The 20,282-nt window shown below is 36.1% G+C and overlaps 2 protein-coding genes across 3 annotated transcripts in view; one reads left to right on the forward strand and one right to left on the reverse strand.

Annotated features, from left to right (window-relative positions):
- Positions 1–921: 921 nt before the first annotated feature.
- tmem218 (transmembrane protein 218) lies at positions 922–4,182 on the reverse strand. Of its 2 annotated transcripts, XM_016561369.1 has the most exons (5): positions 4,123–4,182; positions 3,995–4,033; positions 3,564–3,697; positions 3,371–3,473; positions 922–1,093 (listed from the first exon to the last, which is right to left on the reverse strand). In XM_016561369.1, exons 3-5 carry the CDS (start codon positions 3,671–3,673, stop codon positions 959–961), a joined length of 348 nt encoding a protein of 115 aa, XP_016416855.1. In that variant the 5' UTR covers positions 3,674–3,697; positions 3,995–4,033; positions 4,123–4,182; the 3' UTR covers positions 922–958. The 2 variants fall into 2 exon arrangements, with proteins under 2 accessions (XP_016416855.1, XP_016416854.1); XM_016561368.1 differs by lacking the exon at positions 4,123–4,182 and having other exon boundaries at positions 3,995–4,112.
- Positions 4,183–5,267: 1,085 nt separating this feature from the next.
- Positions 5,268–20,282, forward strand: part of pknox2 (pbx/knotted 1 homeobox 2) — a 75,784-nt gene continuing 60,769 nt past the window's right edge. The window contains exon 1 of the mRNA XM_016561370.1: positions 5,268–5,325. The gene's annotated coding sequence lies outside the window, so the exon portion shown is untranslated. The remainder of the gene's footprint in view (positions 5,326–20,282) is intronic.

Below are 20,282 nucleotides of genomic sequence, written 5' to 3' on the forward strand. Positions count from 1 at the left end.
GATTCCCATTCACTTCCATTATAAGACTGACAGACTGCAACGGTTTGAGTTAAAAAATCTTCGTTTGTGTTCTACTGAAGAAACAAAGTCACCTACATCTTGGATGCCCTGGGGGTAAGCAGATAAACATCAAATGTTCATTTTTTGGTGACCTATCCCTTTAATCTACATCTAGTCACTTTGAAAAGTAAAACAGCACCACTCCCACTCCTCAATGAACCACAATTTATGATGCCGGGTTACGGGTGAGTTATGGGTCAAAGTTGTAAAAAAAAACTATCTCCAAATATGAGCAATAGTAAAAAAGTGATGCTTATGATGTTGGATTTGGGAATTAATCTTTTGTTTTGCAAAAAAAAAAAAAGTTGTCACCCATGAATCAGACTAAACTGGTGATTGAGGTTGACTCATTGACTTAATAATCAGTTCACAAAACCAGTCTAAAGGAATCATTCATGAATCAGACTGATCTGTTTCTTGTTTCTTACACACTGACTCAGTGATCTGGTCACAGTGAAAAAAAACCCTAATCCTAATGCTCTCCTTAGCCAACACCACTAATTAAAGAAATGAACAAACTAGAAGTTTGACATAAAAATACGATGTATTCATTATTTTCAACAGTAAAAATGCACTACATTTAAAATTACAAAACTGCAAAACAGGAAAAAAAGGCTCAGAAAAACAAACGTAATTTTCCAATTACATATCTAACATACAAAACTTTACCCAACCACACCCTTCTGAAAACATTAGCACTGCACATGCTGCATTCAGACCCCTCTGTGCTGCGCTCTCAGAGAGATGTGGACATCTCTGATTTGGACAGGAAGACAAAAGCCCTGGAACCTTCTGCTGTCCTCTCATCTCTAGCAGGGCTCGTTGATCGACAGCGCTGCCAGGTTGGCTGCCCCGCTTTGGGATATCTGTAGGAGTTTGGCACATGAAGCCTCGTGGTCTAGTGTGTTCTCAGGGGCTTGGCATAAACGGGCTCCAGGAAATGTAAGGGCAGCAACATGAACAAGGCTGCCAAGAACACCACGATCACCAAGGACAGAAGCACGTAGCGGCCGATGAAGAACATATCCACTATCTGAAAAAAAAAACATCACAGGCTTACGGCGTGAATTATTTAACATATTATACAGTTACTGGAAAGTAATTAAAGCCATGAGTGCTTTGATGTTTCCATTAATATTTTTAATTAACATGAAATCCATTCAGCATGTTATGCTTTTCTCCACTAGAGGTCAGCAGGGTTCTTTTAAGAACTTCAAGAAATGCAAACCTCACTAGACCAGATAGACTAGACCTAATGAAGTGTGTGAGTGTATGTGTGTGTGTATATGTATATATATATATATATATATGCACCAAACGTTTTGTTATTAACGCCTTTCATTCAGCAAGGACATAATAATGTGAAGACATTTATAATGTTATAAAATATTTATATTTCAAATAAAAAATAATCAGAAAATTAGAATCATTTCAGAAGCATCATGTCACACTGAAGACTGAAGTAATGGCTTTACCATCACAGGAATTAGTGTCATGTTTAAATATATTAAAATAGATACAGTGTGTGTGTGAATTTATGTATGTATATATTCATATTCATATAATTTGTATTATATATCAATATATTTAATATATTATAACATTTTTCTTAAATATATACATGCATGTGTGTGTAGTTGTATATACATAATAAATATACACAGTAGTACACACACATATATTATGTACACAAATACTTTTATTTTGGATGTGATTAATCGTTGCCCAGCAACAATATATATATATATATATATATATATATATAATATACAAATACACTACAAATATAAAATATTTAAGTAATGTAAACTAGATAGTTTATATTTAATATATATGATATGATTTTGTTTTAATTTATATCGCAGGATTTACCTTTATTTTATCATACGTCAGAAAAACACACACTTCTTTCTTGCCATTATTTCTTATTCTGTCTGTTTTTCTTCCATGAATTAAAGCTGAACAGGGTGATAGTGTTGAATACTAACAGCACCCTACGTCCCTACAGACCTCAACTAGAGTATGAGGCCTAAACCATGGGAGAGGCCACAGCCTACATTAAACTTCAGACAGAGAGATGTCTTTGTGTGTGTCTGTGCATGTGTATGTGGGAGGGGGCTCTGTCTCAGGCGAATGCAGTGTTCTCTCGTTTAACGCATCTCACTTTCTAATTTGCCAATTAGCCGGCTAGCAAAGCACAGAGCAGAGGCCATGTTTTATTAATGTGGCATCGAATGCACGGCAGTGAGCTCCTGTTTGGGGCCAGCCTAATTGGCACTGTGATATTATTCCTTTGTACAACAGCGAGGGGTTACCCATTTCTCATACAATACACCGTCACCTATCAAGAAAAAAAAAACTGTTATCTAGTCATACCCGCTGCAAGCAAATCAGCAATGGGTGTAACATGGATTTGGCACTATGCACAAATGAGAGTCTATTGCACAATGTATGGTACTACATGCATGCTTATAGTAATGAGAGACTTGCATGCGGTTTTGTTTTTGCAATTTATCTTTCTGTTGTTCCACTATCAGATCTTATATTCATTCCTAAATTGTTTAAAGCGAACTTTCGTGCACTAACCTACATGGTATCAATTTCTAAAAGGTGTTTTAACATCAAAAACTTGCACGTCAAAAAACTTGAGTTGTAAATCTGAGAACATCTGTTGCAAGATATTAAAAGAACTACACTAGTCAACATTTGAAGTGGATCAAAACCTTTTATCAAAGTTGTCCTAAAACCTAAAACCAAAATGTGTTCTTGTCTTAGGACAACTTTGATTAACCTTTTTTGATCCACTTCAAATGTTGACTACTGTACACTGCAATCTGTGAGATCTCAAGTCCGTATCAAACCAAATGTAACAGTGGGTAATCTAATAATTTTAGGTCGAAGGCAGGGGAACATTTGATTCAGTCAACATGTTTCTGTTGTGTTATTGAAGACTGAAAGGTAAATGGTTTGGGTTTTGTTTGTGCAGACAAGAGGGTGAGTTGGCAGCTCAGAGCGCTGGTTTTGGCAAAGACAGACTTTGGGAAAAAGCTGTTGTGTTTGTGCTCTCTGCTGTTGAGGAGAGATAAACCAGCACATGTCTTTGTCAAATATAACTCACACACAGAGCTGTACAGTGGACCTAACTCTCTTTTCAAGCATGAATATCAGAATTGAATAAAGCAAAACAATACTAATCAAATCACTTGTACATTAGCTTTTCATATGTTTGTCTGTCTGTAAATTTGGCAAGGATAGGACAATTCCTTTATATTTATAATAAAGCACATTATGCAAATATTACTGCACTCACCTGAACTGCTTTCTCAGGGGAAGGAACTTCAGGGGCGCGCGGGAAGAACACTAAAACCAGTGTGACGGTGAGCGCCAGAAGAAATAAAGGAATGATTCCTAACCTGGTGAGGCGATAACATCGTGATTATTCATGATACAATAGAGCTACTACAGACAGAGCATGTGTCGAAAACCTGAAAGTATGTTCTTACTTTGCTGGGCCAGTTGCGCGCGACAGAACGATAGTGAGCGCGAGAGTCACTATCCAGATTAAAGCGATGATAAACACACCTGTCCCAACCCCTAACACCACATCGGCCATCCTCGCCTCTCACACTGCCTGTAGCTGGACGAGAGAATTTCTTGTTTAGGAAGCGTGATGATGGATGCATGCGCTAGACCCACAGTAAGTATATCAAGCTGGTGTTATGAACGCAAACCATGTGGCGCGTGTATCTTCGTCTGGCTGCTATTCCTAGACATTTACTGTTTGTTTTTTTTTTTAACTCAATTCAACTGGCATAATTAGGAAGTAAACAATGGGAAGCGTGCAGTTCATCAAAAATGAATGCTTAAGCCAGCAAACTAATCCCTTGTAGACCTTTAACGGCTACTCTAAACACTAAACAGTTTGTATATTTACCTCATAAAACAACCGAATGCTGGAACCAACTGCGTAGTTCTAAAAAAAAAATACAGATTTGCGACAAGAAGATACACGCTGCAGAAAGTATAAAATATTTCCATGGAAACACCATCTCGTCTGTTTACCTCCACACTTCCTGTGTCGCGAATAGACCAATCAGGTTGCAGTATCTAGCGAACAGTGTGCTGGGAGTTGTAGTTTATGTGAACAGCATACGTAGTGCGTATAAATCATTTACGTTATATCTATCTATCCATCTATCTATCTGTCTGTCGGTCTGTCTGGTGTGCAAATGCAGGCCTACATCCATTATTACTATCTTAATTTGAATATATTTTTTTCTAGTGCTGTCAAATAATTAATAGCGATTAATCGCATAAAATAAAAGTTTATTTTATATTTAATTTATGTATATATAATTATAAATACACACATACAGCATATATTAAAAAAAATATTTACATGTACTTACATGTATATATTTATATTCATATAATTTATATCATATTTAAATATATTTAATAAATAAATGTAACATATTTTTCTTAAATATATACATGAATGTGTGTGTATTTATATATACATAATAAATATACACAATACACACACATAGCCTATTATGTAAAGAAAAACTTTTATTTTGGATGCAATTAATCGTTTGACAGTACTAATTTTTTCATATAATATTTTGGTTATATTTTATTTGGCTACAGTACAATGACAGTATAAAAGACAATTAATGTTAATAACCTGTTGTTTTAGTTTTAGTAATATTGTGTGAGCCTTATACAGGAAAATGCTCAAGTCGTTTTAAATTTATATTGGGGTCCTAAAAAAAAAAAAAAAACCCTAGCATATTTGATCTAGATTAGTCTTTCTCAGTCGTGACTCTGCTTGTAGCCCATGGGTTAAGTTTCTATATAACTAACTAAACATACATTTGGGATTTGACCAAGTGGCAAATTTTCTCGTTTCTTGTGGCACAAATAAATAGGTTTCCTCTGCTTTCCGACCAGGCGAACAGCCAAGGCGACCTGCAGCCGAATGTAGGTCTCGTTTAATGCCGATAGGGGGCCAGCGCCCGGCACCGCCGCTAATGAACCGGAGATGCGCGTGCAGGGCCCGGGGTGTTCGGTACGGCACGGAATAACGCCAGTGGAAGAGGAACCGCGGAGGTGTACACTCGGCAGCGATGGGTACGGGGAGAGAGAGAGAGAGGAGGGGGGAGATGGTGGGAGGGGTCTGATATGGCAGACGTCACGGCTTGTGTAGGGGAGTATAGGCTGTGTTGTCAGCCTGGTGTCAGTCTGATGAAGATTGGCATTCAGGTAAGCTGTCATTCATTTTCAATGTCAGAGCGCGGAGCGGGCGAACACTCCAGCGTGTTTTTTTCCCCTCTCGCTCTCATTACAAAAGGCAGGCCATTATTCATACAGACTGGCCGAGGGCTGAGGGGAGAGAATGATAGACAGAGAGGGAGAGAGAAAGTGAGGGAAAGAGAGAGAGAGAGAGAGCGCGCGGGAGGGAGGGAGGAGGAGGAAGAGAACGAGTGCGATAGAAGGAGGGAGGAAGAGAGGAAAGACGGGAGAAGATGCCGTGCAGTTTGGGGAGCGTATACGAGTCTTTCTGGATGATTTTGTTTGGTGGATGATGCGTTTGGACTTGTGAAATGTGGTGGTAATTTTGTGTCGACATTTATGTTGGGTTTTAAAGGGCATTTTATTGTTGTTGTTGTTTTTTCCCCCGTAGAGATACATGACTGATTCGTCATATTCATAACGCGCAAAATATAGGCTGCGCATCTAAATTCACATTTAGATTTTTAATTGGGATGTGTTTTGAAATCGCCAGTGTTTTGTTTCGAGTTATACTTATGTCTTGTTGGCTTTTAGTAAGTTTAAATATTTGTATTTTACTGTTCGTTTATGACTGGTCAGTTTTGAAACAAGATGTTGCTTAGTAAATGTTTATCTGGCATTCAGATCTTGTGCGAGTTTGACATGAGATTATCGCACATTATCAGAGTAGTGTTTAAGGAAATAAAAACACAGTTTGCCTGCATTATGCAAATGAATGCTTGCCTTACAATGACTTTACGCGGAGTCAACTTTTTGAGAATGTAGGAAAATTTTGGGTCGCGAATTATTTTTGTCGCCAATGACAACATTTTAAACGTATTTTTAAATTGTTTTTTGGTATGTGAAACTATAATAAACTTTTAATGAACAATAATATGTTTTACGTTTTGTTTATGAACCGTACGATACTAGCACTAATAACTGTGTTTGAGCAGCGTACTGTTGTTATGGTTACCACTTCGCGATTCTTTTCGCGACAATGGACCTTTTTCACATTTCCGGGTTTCTCAGCAGCGGAAGTCGTCATAGTTGGGTTTAACTTGAAGAGCAGTGGGAGAGTACCACAAATATATTTTTTGCATTCCCATTTGCTCAAATAGCAAAAGAAAAACTCCACGATAGTGTTTTCATGACTTTATGATGGTGTTCACCATGGTCTTCATGATAACGGCAGTCAGAAGAGAGAACGTTGTCAAATTTACCATCCCTCCCATAGATGCTGCATTAGAAACACCCTCGCATTAGCGTTAACTGTTTTTTTATAATTTGATGCAAAGGTGATTTGATGAAAAGGTCATTTGAATACAAAGAATAGTGTTATAAATGTACATACATTTAAAAAAAAAATATATATATATGAAAAACTTTCGAGGATTTAAGATGCTGCTGACCTTTAAATGCGTCATCACAGTCTTGTGAAAAGGGTCCATTTAGCCACCACTGAAACTACGTAGGCTACTCTGAATAACTTGTATTCTAACTTTTTGGTTTAAATTGTTGTTTAAAAGAACGTTTATGTACTTTTAAGGTCCCCCATCTTTTTATATTTTTCTTTCTTCTTGTGATGCTTGTGGACATCCTCCCCCAAAACTCCTAATTTCCCTTCTGGTTGCTTGTAGGTAAAGGACCATAGTAAACACATGTAAAAAGTATTAGAAATACTATTAGAAGCATGTTTGACAGTTGTACATTTTCTACAGTTCTCATAGTTCATCTATTACTTTATAAAAGGTGTCAGTTTAATGGCTCTTTGCTGGTGCTATGTCTTATTTACTCTCTGTTTTTTTATAATTTGGCTGGCAAATCAAGTGGTATTTATTACTCTCTTGTGAATTCTTAGATTTGTCCTCTGATTTGTAAAACATGAAGCTGATTGTTCCGTTTTGACTTGCAGACACAACATTACATTGTATTGTCAATGGTTATGTTCGTCATTGGATATAGACTTGTTCCTTTGTAAACATTTAGTGACTTTCACTATTGTTTGAGGCATTAAACAACCTTTTTTCCCTGTAAATTTAGATTCTCTTCATAAAATAGCCAAGCTGAGGCTGAAAACCGGAACATTATAAAGGTCTTTGTAAATTAAGAAACTGGTGACAAGACTTTCAAAATGTTGTTAAGACGTCAGGGTTGTTTGCAGTTTACACCTGTTTGCAAGCTTATAACATACAAATTAATTTGTACAAAGTTATATTTATTACACTTTCTGGAAATCCGAAATAATCCTTCAGACATGCTTTATATTAGAATAACTGCAAGTTAGCACTGTTTCATAATTGATAAATTAATTAGGCAAGATCATTTGCGATGTTGAGTTCCATTCTCTGCAAAAACGGGGTGAGAAAATTGTCTCAAATCCTTTTTCTGACTGACTTAATTTAATAGTACCTGAAGTATACATTAACACCTTTCACAGTACTATTCAGAAAAAAAGCTAGGCCTAAATGCTAAATTCTGAATGCATTTTAATAAAACACTTTCTTAACACTTTTAAATAAATAACAATCTCTACACTTAAATGTGATCAACTTGTACAACCAGTACAAGCCTCAACAAAGTGCAGATTTTGAATTTCTTTAGTGTCAAATATAGAAATATTATGACACACAAACTGGCTGTATCATCTGTTAAACATACATGAGACAACATAAGAGTGACATTGCATGTCCATTTTCCACCCAAAGTCAAATCTCATTTAATCAGCTGTTTTATTTCTGCGGTGCAAGCGATCACGGGGCTGTAATGTTTTGTCTGGAAGATAAAAGTTGCTGGATGGGGCTAATTTAAATGCCGAGATCCCTGCTGGGATCTTAATTGATGATTTGTGTCACGGGACAAGCTGCCCAGGGGCAAAACTGCAAACACAAAATACTCCGACTTTATTTGCATATTCCCCTTCTCCACATTACGAGCAAATTACAATCTGAGGTTCAATACTGCAGGACCCGGAGCTCTTTTGGTCTAATCACTAATAAAATGACTCCGTCGCCCTAAATGAGGGAAGTGAACTGAGCAAAAGGAAGATTGTAAACCAATTGTGATGCTTCTTGACTTGCGTAAAGCTATTTAGAAAATTGTCGTTTTTGATGCCAACCATAGCACTAATAATTCAAATGCCCATTTTTCTACAGGTCTCATTTGGATTTTCAGATCTTACACGTTGTTTGTCTGTTGACAGTTAATGAGATACACTTGTATCTGTGCAAAATAAAAAATGCAGGCTCAAATGAGAATTATTCATCAGCCTGTAGTCTGCTGGGGTCTGGTGTGTTCAAGGTGAAGCAATATGAGGCTACATTGTTCTTCGCTCTTCTTAGATGCACAGAGACAGAGCTGTGTTGTTACAGGCTTCCACCGCTAAGCCTTTGCTGATCCTGATGGCTCTCGGAGGAACGTGGGCCTGTTATTGCTGTTAGACGGCTGTGCATCCAAATGACCTCGCTGTGCTGCTCTTCTACCGCTAGGCACAGCAGTCAAACTCCTCTCCTGGGATCTGGAGGTAGGGGAAGATTTGCTTGATTTACATGTGTGCAGGCACTTAACGGTCACCCGTAGCCTGGTGCTCACATCACAGGCCGTGCTGTTTTCATGTCACCCTGGCCTTGGAGAGAGATGTGGCATGATATGTTGGAACTGACGTTGATTTGATTTACGAGAAAACACAGACTTGAAAATGCCAGTCTCCAAAAAAGAAGCGATGATCTGATGTTTACAAATGTGATGAAGTCGTCCTTTGGTGTGCATGTCAGCACTTGTCACACACTTAAATAGATGTCGCCAAATGACAAATGACTTGATGAAAATCTGCCCTTGACTATCCTTATACTCATGTCTATATATCTGCAACATTTAAAATGGCTTGAACAACATTTTAGATAAAAAATATTAATAAAAACAATTAATAAAAATCAGGAATATTTAGCATTAAAACTGTTGCATGTAACTTGTTTGTACTAGTTTGTACTACACACATGAGTGGTACAGTACTTGAAATTGTATGACTTATTGAGGAGAAGTGAGCTAGATGTTATTTTAGTATCACTGAGATATTGTTATAGTTTGTATTACAAATTTGAATCAGTTTTTATTTTTTATATTTTACATTTTAGTAAAGTTTTAGTAATTAGTTAAACATATTAAAAAATATATGTTTTAATATGTTTTCATAATTGTTTATTTTAGTTTTAGTTATTTTAGTACATCACGTTAATTAAAATGAGTAATGTTGAAATAAGCTGAAATAAAAAAAAAGTTGTTTATATTTTATTTCAGTTAATGTTTATTTTATTTTAAGTAAAGATTTTTTTTTTATGGTTTTAGTTTTACTCAACTATAATGACCCTGCCTGGCAGTTCATCAAACAGGGTCTATGTGGGTCCTTAAAAAGTCATAAAAACTCTTAAATATCCTAAATGGTATAAGAAAAGTAATAATTATCATTTTAAGAGATCTTAAATTGTGAAGAAAAAAAAAAACAAGAATCGCGTATTAATTTGTATTATTTGGTCTGTAATGTTGTTTAAATCATTGTTTTTACAGTCGTTAACAGTAATTTTATTTGTGCACATCTCAAAAATGTCTTAAAGGGGTCATATGATGCGATTTCAATTTTTCCTTTCTCTTTGGAGTGTTACAAGCTCTTGGTGCATAAAGAAGGTCTGTAAAGTTGCAAACACTAAAGTCTCAAAACCAAAGAGAGATTCTTTATAAAAGTTTAGAGTTAACCACGCCTTCAGTTTGATTTTAATTCCTGGAAAAAATCTGCTAGATTTCCATTGCAGGAGGGACCCAATCCAATTCTATAAACCAGAATATCATATTGTGATTTGTGGGTGGGATCTTTTGAATTTGACCAATGAGTATTGAGCAACACCTTAGCAACTGCACACCAATACCCTGATAGCCACCCATATATTGCAGTGACTTTTGAACTGGCAGAACAACGTTGCTTTAGAAAAAAACATAGGCAACTTTTTTTTTCTTTATATATATGTTTTTTGCTATTATTATTATCTCATGCAAATGACAGACAAAGTTTGTTCATAAGAACAAAAATAATTACTTCACCAGGATCAAAAGCAGAGTCAAATTAGCAGCAGCTTTTTATTAATTCTGAATTTAAAAACCTTGAACAAGACTGTAAACCTCCAAGTGCCTTTGTTCTTATCTCTAGTGGAATGCTGATAATCCAAATAAATGTATTCAGCGTCACTGAGGGAAATGTGAACACTTCTATTTCTGAGTACTTTCTCAACGTAGACAAAGGTTGAAAATATTTTATTTGATCTGTTTGAGATCAAAGTAGGAAAAAAAACCTACCCACGACCAATTCATACCCCCCCCCCTAAATATATAAATATATGCATGAGTATAATAACCAGTCAAATTAAAATAATGTGCTAGAGGCAGGAGAGTGCTTGACTAAGGTTGAGAAAGACTGATGTTTAATATTTTCTTTATTAGAGCGAGCATGAGAATTGTAGTTCTCACATGTTTTACACATTTCATATGTTGGTGTCATTTGGCGCGACTGGAGAGAGATAGATGTTCTCCTACGGTGCATTGTGTGCATTTCGCTCTCCTGTCTTTTGGAGTGCGGCGTTTTTATTAGAGCCGAAATAGTGCATTGAATTCTCATCTATTACTGTAAAAGCCATCTTCTCCGAGAGTGGCATCTCGCTCCGTCCCGTTTCAATGACATCATTCATAAAGGCATGTTTTTCTCCCATTCACACTTCCTGCTCTGTCCTCTGGAGCATTCAAACACAGACCACCATTGATTCCAACCACCTGATTTCATTTGGACCTTTGACACTGGGCTATATCGGAGTTTCCTCTCCCGCTGATCTATTTGTGCATCTTTTGTTGTGTTTCGAACAGAACCCCCCACGTTTCCATCATCCTCTTTCAAGCTCAGAGCCATTGAAAGCCATTGATCGATAGCTGTATGTGTGCAAAATGCCTGTAATGGCGTCAGTACATGACAGAATCACTTAACAGCAAAGACTGAGTTATTCTTCCTTTTATTAATGCATTGGAATGGTTTTCCTTATAGAGATGGTGAGTGACTCCTGTATAGCGTCTAATTCACTTGCTTTAAAAGGATTATTAATGCACATCAATCCAGATAAATGGATCTGAGTTTTATTTGCAAAGTGGTCTATCTCAGCTAGTTTTATTGGCCTGTTGATTTGCAAATATCATTAGGAACAATTTTTTTTTGCTTTCTAATAAAATGCATTAGGACGGAGCAGCCTCTGGGACGTCATAAAGCACCTGGCTTCCCGGTGGCTTTAGCCGCAGTCTTTGATTTACAGCTTGCAAAAGTTTTTCTTCTTGGAAACCGTTTTTTTTTTTTTTTTTCCTTTCAACTGAGACCACTAATTCCAGTTTAGTTTGGATATTTTAGGGGCTACTGATCCTTTGAATAATCCTTTAATGCAATAAATCTATAAAGAGATCTGTAAATAATATATATGTTGTATATATACAAAATATTATGCTTTTTTATTTGTATTTTTTCCGATTTTTGTGTAAACACTTTCTGCTTAATGAAATCTTTCATCAAAAGCCCTCAACTAAACACTTGCACTGCAAAATTTTCCTTAATACACTGAAAATAAAATGGTTGCGTAAATTTCGCAAATAATCACAAAGAAACACAAGTAACAATCTGAATTAAACTCATTTTTGAAGTAGAAAAACTTTCTTGATTTATTCATAATGTTTAAAATATGGCTAATAAGAATCTCTGAAATTATTGCAGGTATTTTAAAAACAAAATATATATTTTCAGTTTTATTCAAATTGATTTAGTATTAATACTTTTTAATATTTATGTATTTATTTTTGATAGCTGCTGAAATACTAGTTATATATATAAAAAAAAACACCAAGTTGCATGGAATTTTAGGCTTTTTAAAATTATTTTTAGGAGGGAAAAATGCAGAATTCAGACAAACTGCAGTAAATCCTTTTCCATAAGTTAGGGGGAATGGATTTGGGAATGTGTGGAAAGCTGGCCTACAGTGACTGCTCTTATCTCAATGAAGATTCGTTTCTGTGCTCAAAATAGCTCCATGAGCAAAATGATACAGGAGTTCTTATACTGTCAATAAAAACATACTTTTATCAAGGGAGGCTCTTAGTGTTATTGTACCACACTGGTTGCAGAATAATCTTGTAAAGTGTTGTAATGTCCCTAAAGGATTTATTCTAATAAGTGAAAAGTGATTTGCACAATCGCTGTGCAATTTAGTGTTGAAAAAGTTGCTAATTCGTCTATTATTTATCTATTTATATATGTACTTGTTTTTATCAGTCCAACAGTGCGAGTGTTCATCATTATATGTGAATTCCTCAGAGCTCAGTGCTGTTTAGCACTGCTGGTGGGTGATATCTGATACATCAGTATAAGCAGCACGATTTTAGGCTGCGGGGTGCTTTGCCTTCCTCGAGCACATGAGAGATTTCACACACTCGCTCGCACACACCAGCTGCTTTATTGCGTTCGTACAGTATGTGCCGACAGTTTTGGGAAAACCTCATGTCATTTCAGATTTAAGAGGTGGTTGCAGTCGCCAACAAAAGGCCTCAACAACATATTTTTGGCTTTCTAATGGATGTTCCAACTATGCTAAACCACATATCGCTGCTTCTCGCTCTGGTTTGTTTTTAGGGCCCCCATAAGGCATAAAGTTGTTTCCTTTCAAGTGGAGTGTAAACATATACCCTAGTCAACATTTGAAGTGGATCAAAACCTTTCATCGAAGTTGTCCTAAAACCTAAAACCAAAATGCATTCTTGTCTTAGGACAACGTTGATGAACCTTTTTGATCCACTTCAAATGTTGACTACTGTAAAAGTTTGCAGACTGAGTGTGTTCTAGCTGTAGTGTTTGGAAATATCTTTGAACATTAAACAATCTTTTATTCCCAAAGCAGTTACTTCACAATAAATGAGCACATTACTGCAGCGTTTCCCAACCGTTTTGGTCTTATGTACCCCCACAGCCTCATCAGCAAGACTCAAGTACCTCTGCATCAACACCAAACTAGAAAAGTTTTTCTTTTCATTTGTATTATACTAGATATCTTCCTGAATTATAATTAATGTTATTAGAAGGCAAATCCATATTTTTAATTTTGTCTTACATGTGAGTATCACTTCAAATGAGGGCTGATCATCCCATATAAAAAGAATATAAAATAAAATGAACATTAATTATATATTTTTAAATACATTAATATCTTGGTTATTATTTATTAATAATTATAAATATAAATTATTTTTTATAATAATAATAATATATACACACACACACACACACATATTAATTAATTAATTAATTAATCAATCAATCAATCAATAATATAAAATGTTATATTATATTATATTTATTATATCAAAAGCCATCATGTTTTTCCACTTTTTCTTTGCAATGCACCTTCCCCATTGAAATGAATGGATTTTCAGTGTGCTCTGATGCAGTGTAAACTCTACTGTGTAGGTGACCTTACTAAATTGACTAGTTCATGATCTTACGGACAGCCGCCTACTTCAGTTTTCTCCAGCTGCGAGCCGTGAGACTTCTGGTGACTGTTCAATTGAAAACTTAGAGGGAGATAAATATAGCAGACGAAATTGTGCCCCGCTTTGGGTGAAACTCTAGAAACGGATGGTCTTCGGAGAAATCATCACTTGCCATACGGGGGATGATAATAATGCGAGCCCGCAAACACTGGGTGCGATAACAGCCAGGAGACTGATCAGCGATGCATCAGCCATTTATCGACCACAACTGCGTGGAAAACAATCTTGTGCTCCCTGACTGTTAGAACTTTATAGCGTTGCCCTTCAGAAAGGACTGATGACAGCTCTGAGCTAAAAGTGAAACATAAACAGCTGCTGCCCCAGAGTGTGGGGGAAATGTAGACGCATGCATGTGGCGCTCTGCCATAGCCGGGGTAGGATGACACAAGTTTTTGGTAAGAGCGAGGACAGCGAATGCCCTCACCGTTAGGGAGAGAAGTTGGGCCCGTGCACCCAGGTGGCTATAATAATATATACACACACACACACACACATATTAATTAATTAATTAATTAATCAATCAATCAATCAATAATATAAAATGTATATACATACATACACAGAATAAATATAAAATATATTATAAAGTATAATTAACGTTAATTGTATATTTTATTAAATACATTAAGAGGACAGCGAATGCCCTCACCGTTAGGGAGAGAAGTTGGGCCCGTGCACCCAGGTGGCTAATGCATCCTTGCCAGATTTGGAACAGAAGTGCGAAGCAATGCGCAGAAGGTGGCAGTAATGCAAAATATGGCATACACCTGCCTTTTATATCTATATCGTGTCGCAGTCCACAGTTCTGCTTGTCATATGCGCTCTAGAGGTATTTGTAAACCACCACAGACACATAATACAGCTCATCACACCTTTTAGCTCAGCTGACTTTAGCAATAAACACAACTGGCCTGAGCAAGAGCGAAAGGGTTAACCTTTTCCTTCCCGTTAGAAAAGGCGGGTGGAAAAACAGTGTGAGAGGTCATGGTGAATGCATAGGGTAGGGGAATTCCTCACTGTCCTTCCTAAACCTACCAGTATTATCAGAGTGGATAATACAGCTTCAGTGGCAGCGGAAAACCTGATAAATGGTACTTTAGACTAAATTAAAAGCTAGAATAAATATCAAGACAAGGATATTATTGTCATTGTGGTGGAAGGATTTTGTTTCTGAAATGTGTTAAACACAATGAACAAAGTAGCTGTTGCAATCTCAAAGCAGGAATTGGCATACACTGTCATATACAGTATGTGCATTTTTTTTTAAAGAAAACTGAGCTACTGCCAGTGGGAGCAACAGTGTAAAGATAATTTTACTCAGCGAGTAAAACTTTTTATTTTATTTTATAAGTTAAAAAGTCAGTAAACATTTTTTAAATTATATTTTTATTGCTTTTTATTTTATTGAAGATTTTACTGATGTGAAATAGTGAAACATACTGTAATCTTAACAAACAGGTTTGGAGCAGTGTTATTTTTGTTTTATTTATATACTTATATAATTATGTATTATGTATATTTAATTTTTTTAATATTTTGAATTAGCTTTTAATTTTATATGTTTTCAGTTTTATTTCAATTTTTGTTAAGGTTTTTTTTTTTTGTAATTTTGTTATGAAGAAATATTTCTAATATCATTACATTTATTTTTATTTCAGTTTTATTTTTATTTCAGTTAGTAATTTTACTACAGCTCAAACTTTTTTCAAGCTGGTAACTGGCAAGGCAACATTTAAATTTTTATGATTTTTTTTTTTAGACATTTATATTTTATTTATTCTTCAAAAATGTATTTTATTTAACTCAAACAGTAAATCACGGCACTAGCAATGTCAGTGTCATGGGTTTGATTCACAGGGAAAGCAAGTCTTGATAAAATGTGTACCTTGAATGCAGTGCTGCTTTGGATAAAAGCATCTGCCACATGCAAAAATGTAAAATACTTGTATGCCTATTACCTACATAAAAAATAGCTTCCTGGGGACAATACCAAGATGGCCGCTGAGTGAACTGAAAGGGACTAACTCATCTGGTGTAATAGTATTGACAGATTACTGAAGTTTGTTACCGCCTCAGTAATGCAAGAACGCATGTACGTACAATAGTAGTGCACACTTATAATGTATTAGCACTGATGTTTGCATACTTGATTTTCTGGCCTTAGACTGCACATATGTGTTTCCATGAGCATGCACGTGTGTGTCTCATCTTGTGTGTAAGTGACAGACTCATGAAAATCATCTTAAGCCAGGGAATCTGCTGAAAGCTCAGTGCCTGACTCTCCCGCATCCCAGCTCTCATTCCTGAAGTCCCAGGACAGGAAGCAGAGCGGGCTGCAGGCCTCAGAGAGTGTCTGGGTTTGGGCAGATGGGAGCTGGAGTTTGGCTGAGGGCCAGAGAGCTCCGGTGAGCGGAGAGAAACGAAACAGCATATGAGCTCAGGGATGCATATTCCACACAGCAAGGCGACCATCAGCTTTTGTCAATTCAGTTTTAGTAATAATAATGTTCATTTGTAATATTTACCGATCATTTTTGTAAAATTAAAAAAAACAAAAACTTTTAGCCTTTTTTTAAATTATAGGACCGGGTAATAAGGAACAAGTATTTTCAACATTGATAAAAATAAGATTTTTTTTTTAAATATTAGAATGATTTCTAAAGGATCATGTAAAACTGAAGACTGGAGGAATGCAGTTTTGCCATCACAGGAATAATTTACATTTTAAAATATATTAAAATAGAACACAGTTATTTTACATTTGAATAATACAGTATTTCACAAAATTACTGTTTTTACTGTATTTTTCATCAAATAAATGCAGCCTTGATGAGCATAAGAGAGTAGTGTACATGTGTAAAAATACAGTTTTAAATTCAGTATTTCTGAAAACAATTATGAAACAATCAGTTTACATTCATTTATTAAAATATGGCCATTATGATGCAATCTAGTGATGCTGTGACATAATCAGCTTTATAAAAATGTGTGATTCTTCCATTTAGAGGTCGGCGGTTTTACAGGTTTTAAAGTTCCCATAAACTCTTCTCCGAAAGTCTGAGGAAAATAAAAATTTCATGGTGAGGTGGTGTGCCATTTAAAAGATTTAGAAGGATTTGTTTCGGATAAGAGCCTGGATCTACCTGTCTCATTGCTACGCCTGAAGATATTTTTAGCAGTTAAGTCTTTCTCCTGCTTGGATTTCCGTAGCTTGCTAATGTAGAGAAGACTGTGGCAAATATTCCAAGATTCAGATGGAGCGAAATGTGCTGTGCACAGAGTGGGAAAGTGTTGTTTTGACACGGAAAGCACAGCGTATACTTCATTAAGCGCTAATATTGTTTTGTGAGTTTGTGCGTCGGTCTGAAAGGTAATAAACTTTTGCTTCATGCAGCATGTGCGTTTATTTTGTTCTCAGTGTGTATATATATAAGCTTAATGTGTCTGCATGGTGCTTCATATTCCTCTTGTTGTGTCTAGCGCGGCCTCCTGTGTCAGCTGCACACTGGTTTAATGTGAAGTTTAAGCCTCTCGTGACGCCAACTAGAGTCTAGTTACACTAGTGGGAATACCTGCTATTGTCCACTAAATCCCTTCTAATTCCCAGGAATTCTGCTTTCATTCCACTCAACCTCCTTGGTCCTGCCACAGTTCCATAAGTTACTATAAGTGATCTTAAAGAGACTTTCCACCATGATGCCTTTTAATGCTATTGATAGTTTTCAAAAGATAGAACTCAACATGTCAGGCTGTGTGGTTTTAAATCTAACAGTATTATTGTGAATTCAGGGGTTCCACAGGGCTGTGTGTTATCGCCTATTTTATTTTCTGTATATTTTAACGAAATCAGGTGTGATATCAATGGTCACTTTTGAAATATGCTGATGACATGGCCTTGGTGGCTTGTATGAGTGATGAGCAATCCGTGGTTACTTATAGGCAATTTGTTGATTCGATGGTCCTCCAGTTCCTAGAGAGTTTGTTGCAGTTAAATATAAGTAAGACTAAAGAGTTGTGTTGTGGTAGGTTTCGTTCATTTAACACTGATCATCCTTTATCTGAACCACTTAAGCTGGGGGGGGGGGGGGGAGGCAGGTAGTGGAGCAGGTTGAGACCTTTACATATTTGGGCACTGAGATTGATAAACATCTATCTTTCACACAGCAGGCAAATAGTGTCTATAAGAAAGCTCAACAGCGATTATCACTTTTGAGAAAGATAAAAGGCTTCAATGTAAGACAGGGCATCTTAACAGCAGTGTATCGTCCTGACAGTTGTTATTAAAATTTTAGAGCCTTTTAATTTTTGGGCACTGAGATTGATAAGCATCTATCTTTTACACTGCAGGCAAATAGTGTCTATAAGAAAGCTCAACAGCGATTATCACTTTTGAGAAAGATAAAAGGCTTCAATGTAAGACAGGGCATCTTAACAGCAGTGTATCGTCCTGACAGTTGTTATTAAAATTTTAGAGGTGTTTTTGTGGATTAATTGTGGTTTGTTTTTTTTTGTTTTTTTGTATTGTGTATATGTGAGCATTTGACCTAAGACACATTTCTATCACTGGTTGATAGATAATAACGTTTTTTGAATCTTGAATCTTGAATCTTTATATGCACTGTTTTTGGCAATGGGCTTAGTTGTGCTTGCCATCCATATTCAAAAGTTACTATTTTATCAAATTTTAATAATTTTGTTATGCCAAGTCACAATTTTCTGATAAAGATAAGGAGACTGTCATTCTTGCAGACGTTTTTGATGACTGCTATCAGGCGTTTCTCGCTGCAAAGGGCTTTTTCATATATTGCGCAGAAATACAATTACGCCCTAATGTTACACACTTTATTAGAGGAGAGACACACGGAATATGAATTGTTCCATGGTTGTCATGGTAACAGGAAGTTCTAAACTCACGGCAGCAAATGTTGTTATTTCAGTCTTTGAACAGCTGGGGGGCTGTTACTGGCAAGGCATTGTGGGTAATTACCACCTAAGCCTTGCACTTCTCGGGTCAAAATCAAGAGGATTTAGAGTTTGAGATGAGTCATGGTGTTTAACATGTGTTGATCTAATGACTGCAGTAGACTGTGTAGTCATATTTATTGGTCACACTTTATTTTAAGGTCCAATTATTTCTATTAACAACCATTAACTACAACTTTTACCTCAATAAACTCCTAATTTTGGATGTAGAATATGGTCATGCAGAATATGAGCTTTATAAAGTATTAATAAACAGCCAATATGTTAGCATGCTAATCAGTGTTGGGGAAAGCTACTGTACTTTTAAAAGTAATGCATTACAATTAGGGATGTCAACGATTAATCGATTATCGATTAATTGTCGATAAGAGATGCAATCGATTAAAGCTATCATGGTCGATTAAGTCGTGATCATGGAAATGATCGAAAATTGACATCCCTAATTACAATATTGCGTTACTCCCTAAAAAAGTAACTAATTATGTTTTTACTTTTGCTTTACTTTCACGTTACTTTTTAAATATGAGCAGGGCTTGATTGTTTTTAATATAAGAAGTTCTATTTATAGCAAATGTAAAAGCTCTTTCACACCAAAAAGTGTAATGAATAAACCTCAGGCTGAAGGAAAAGTAAATTCACATCTGTACTAGTGTTGTCAAAAGACCCGGTATTTCGGTACCAAGTCAGTACTAAAAAAATTAAAACGTTACGGTACCAGGTTATTTTATGTACCGGTGGTACCGAGTACCCGGTCAACCCGGTTCTTGATGCACTATCAGAAAGGTGCACAGATGCGCTGTCTTCATAAAAGCACTGAGACCTGGCGAAATCAAAAGGAGGAAACACACCAAACTAACAAAACACTTTAAAGACACCCAGATCAAATCATGAAATTGAAACTTTTTAATATTTAGATCTTGCGTTTCCTATACATTGATTTATTTGTGGCGGCCCGCCACAATATCAAAACTCACCACCACAAATAGATTTTCCAAAAGGCTTTGACTTCGTTGAATAAACATGAGCATTGCACGTGTCAAAGTTGAAACCCGGTGCAGGTGTTTTTATATCACTGTATTTCTGAAGGAAACTGACTGTCTTCAGAAAATGATGGATGTAATTTTCATTTCATCTTGCATGTAATGCCTGAGCAGTGTTTGTGAGCTGAGCGCTTATTTGATTACAGCCGTTACTGGGGAAACCTCTATCTCTCCCGCTTTACAAGCGCCTCCTGCTGGCAGAGAATGAGTTTGCATATATATGCCGCCACAAATATAGTGCAAGTCTGTGGGAAACACCGCTTCTGTTATGAATATTATTCAATATTTTAATTTGAATGTCGGATTGAA

This window comes from Sinocyclocheilus rhinocerous, unplaced genomic scaffold (assembly GCF_001515625.1).
Source record: "Sinocyclocheilus rhinocerous isolate Xijiao unplaced genomic scaffold, SAMN03320098_v1.1 scaffold708, whole genome shotgun sequence".
Lineage (NCBI taxonomy): Eukaryota > Metazoa > Chordata > Actinopteri > Cypriniformes > Cyprinidae > Sinocyclocheilus > Sinocyclocheilus rhinocerous.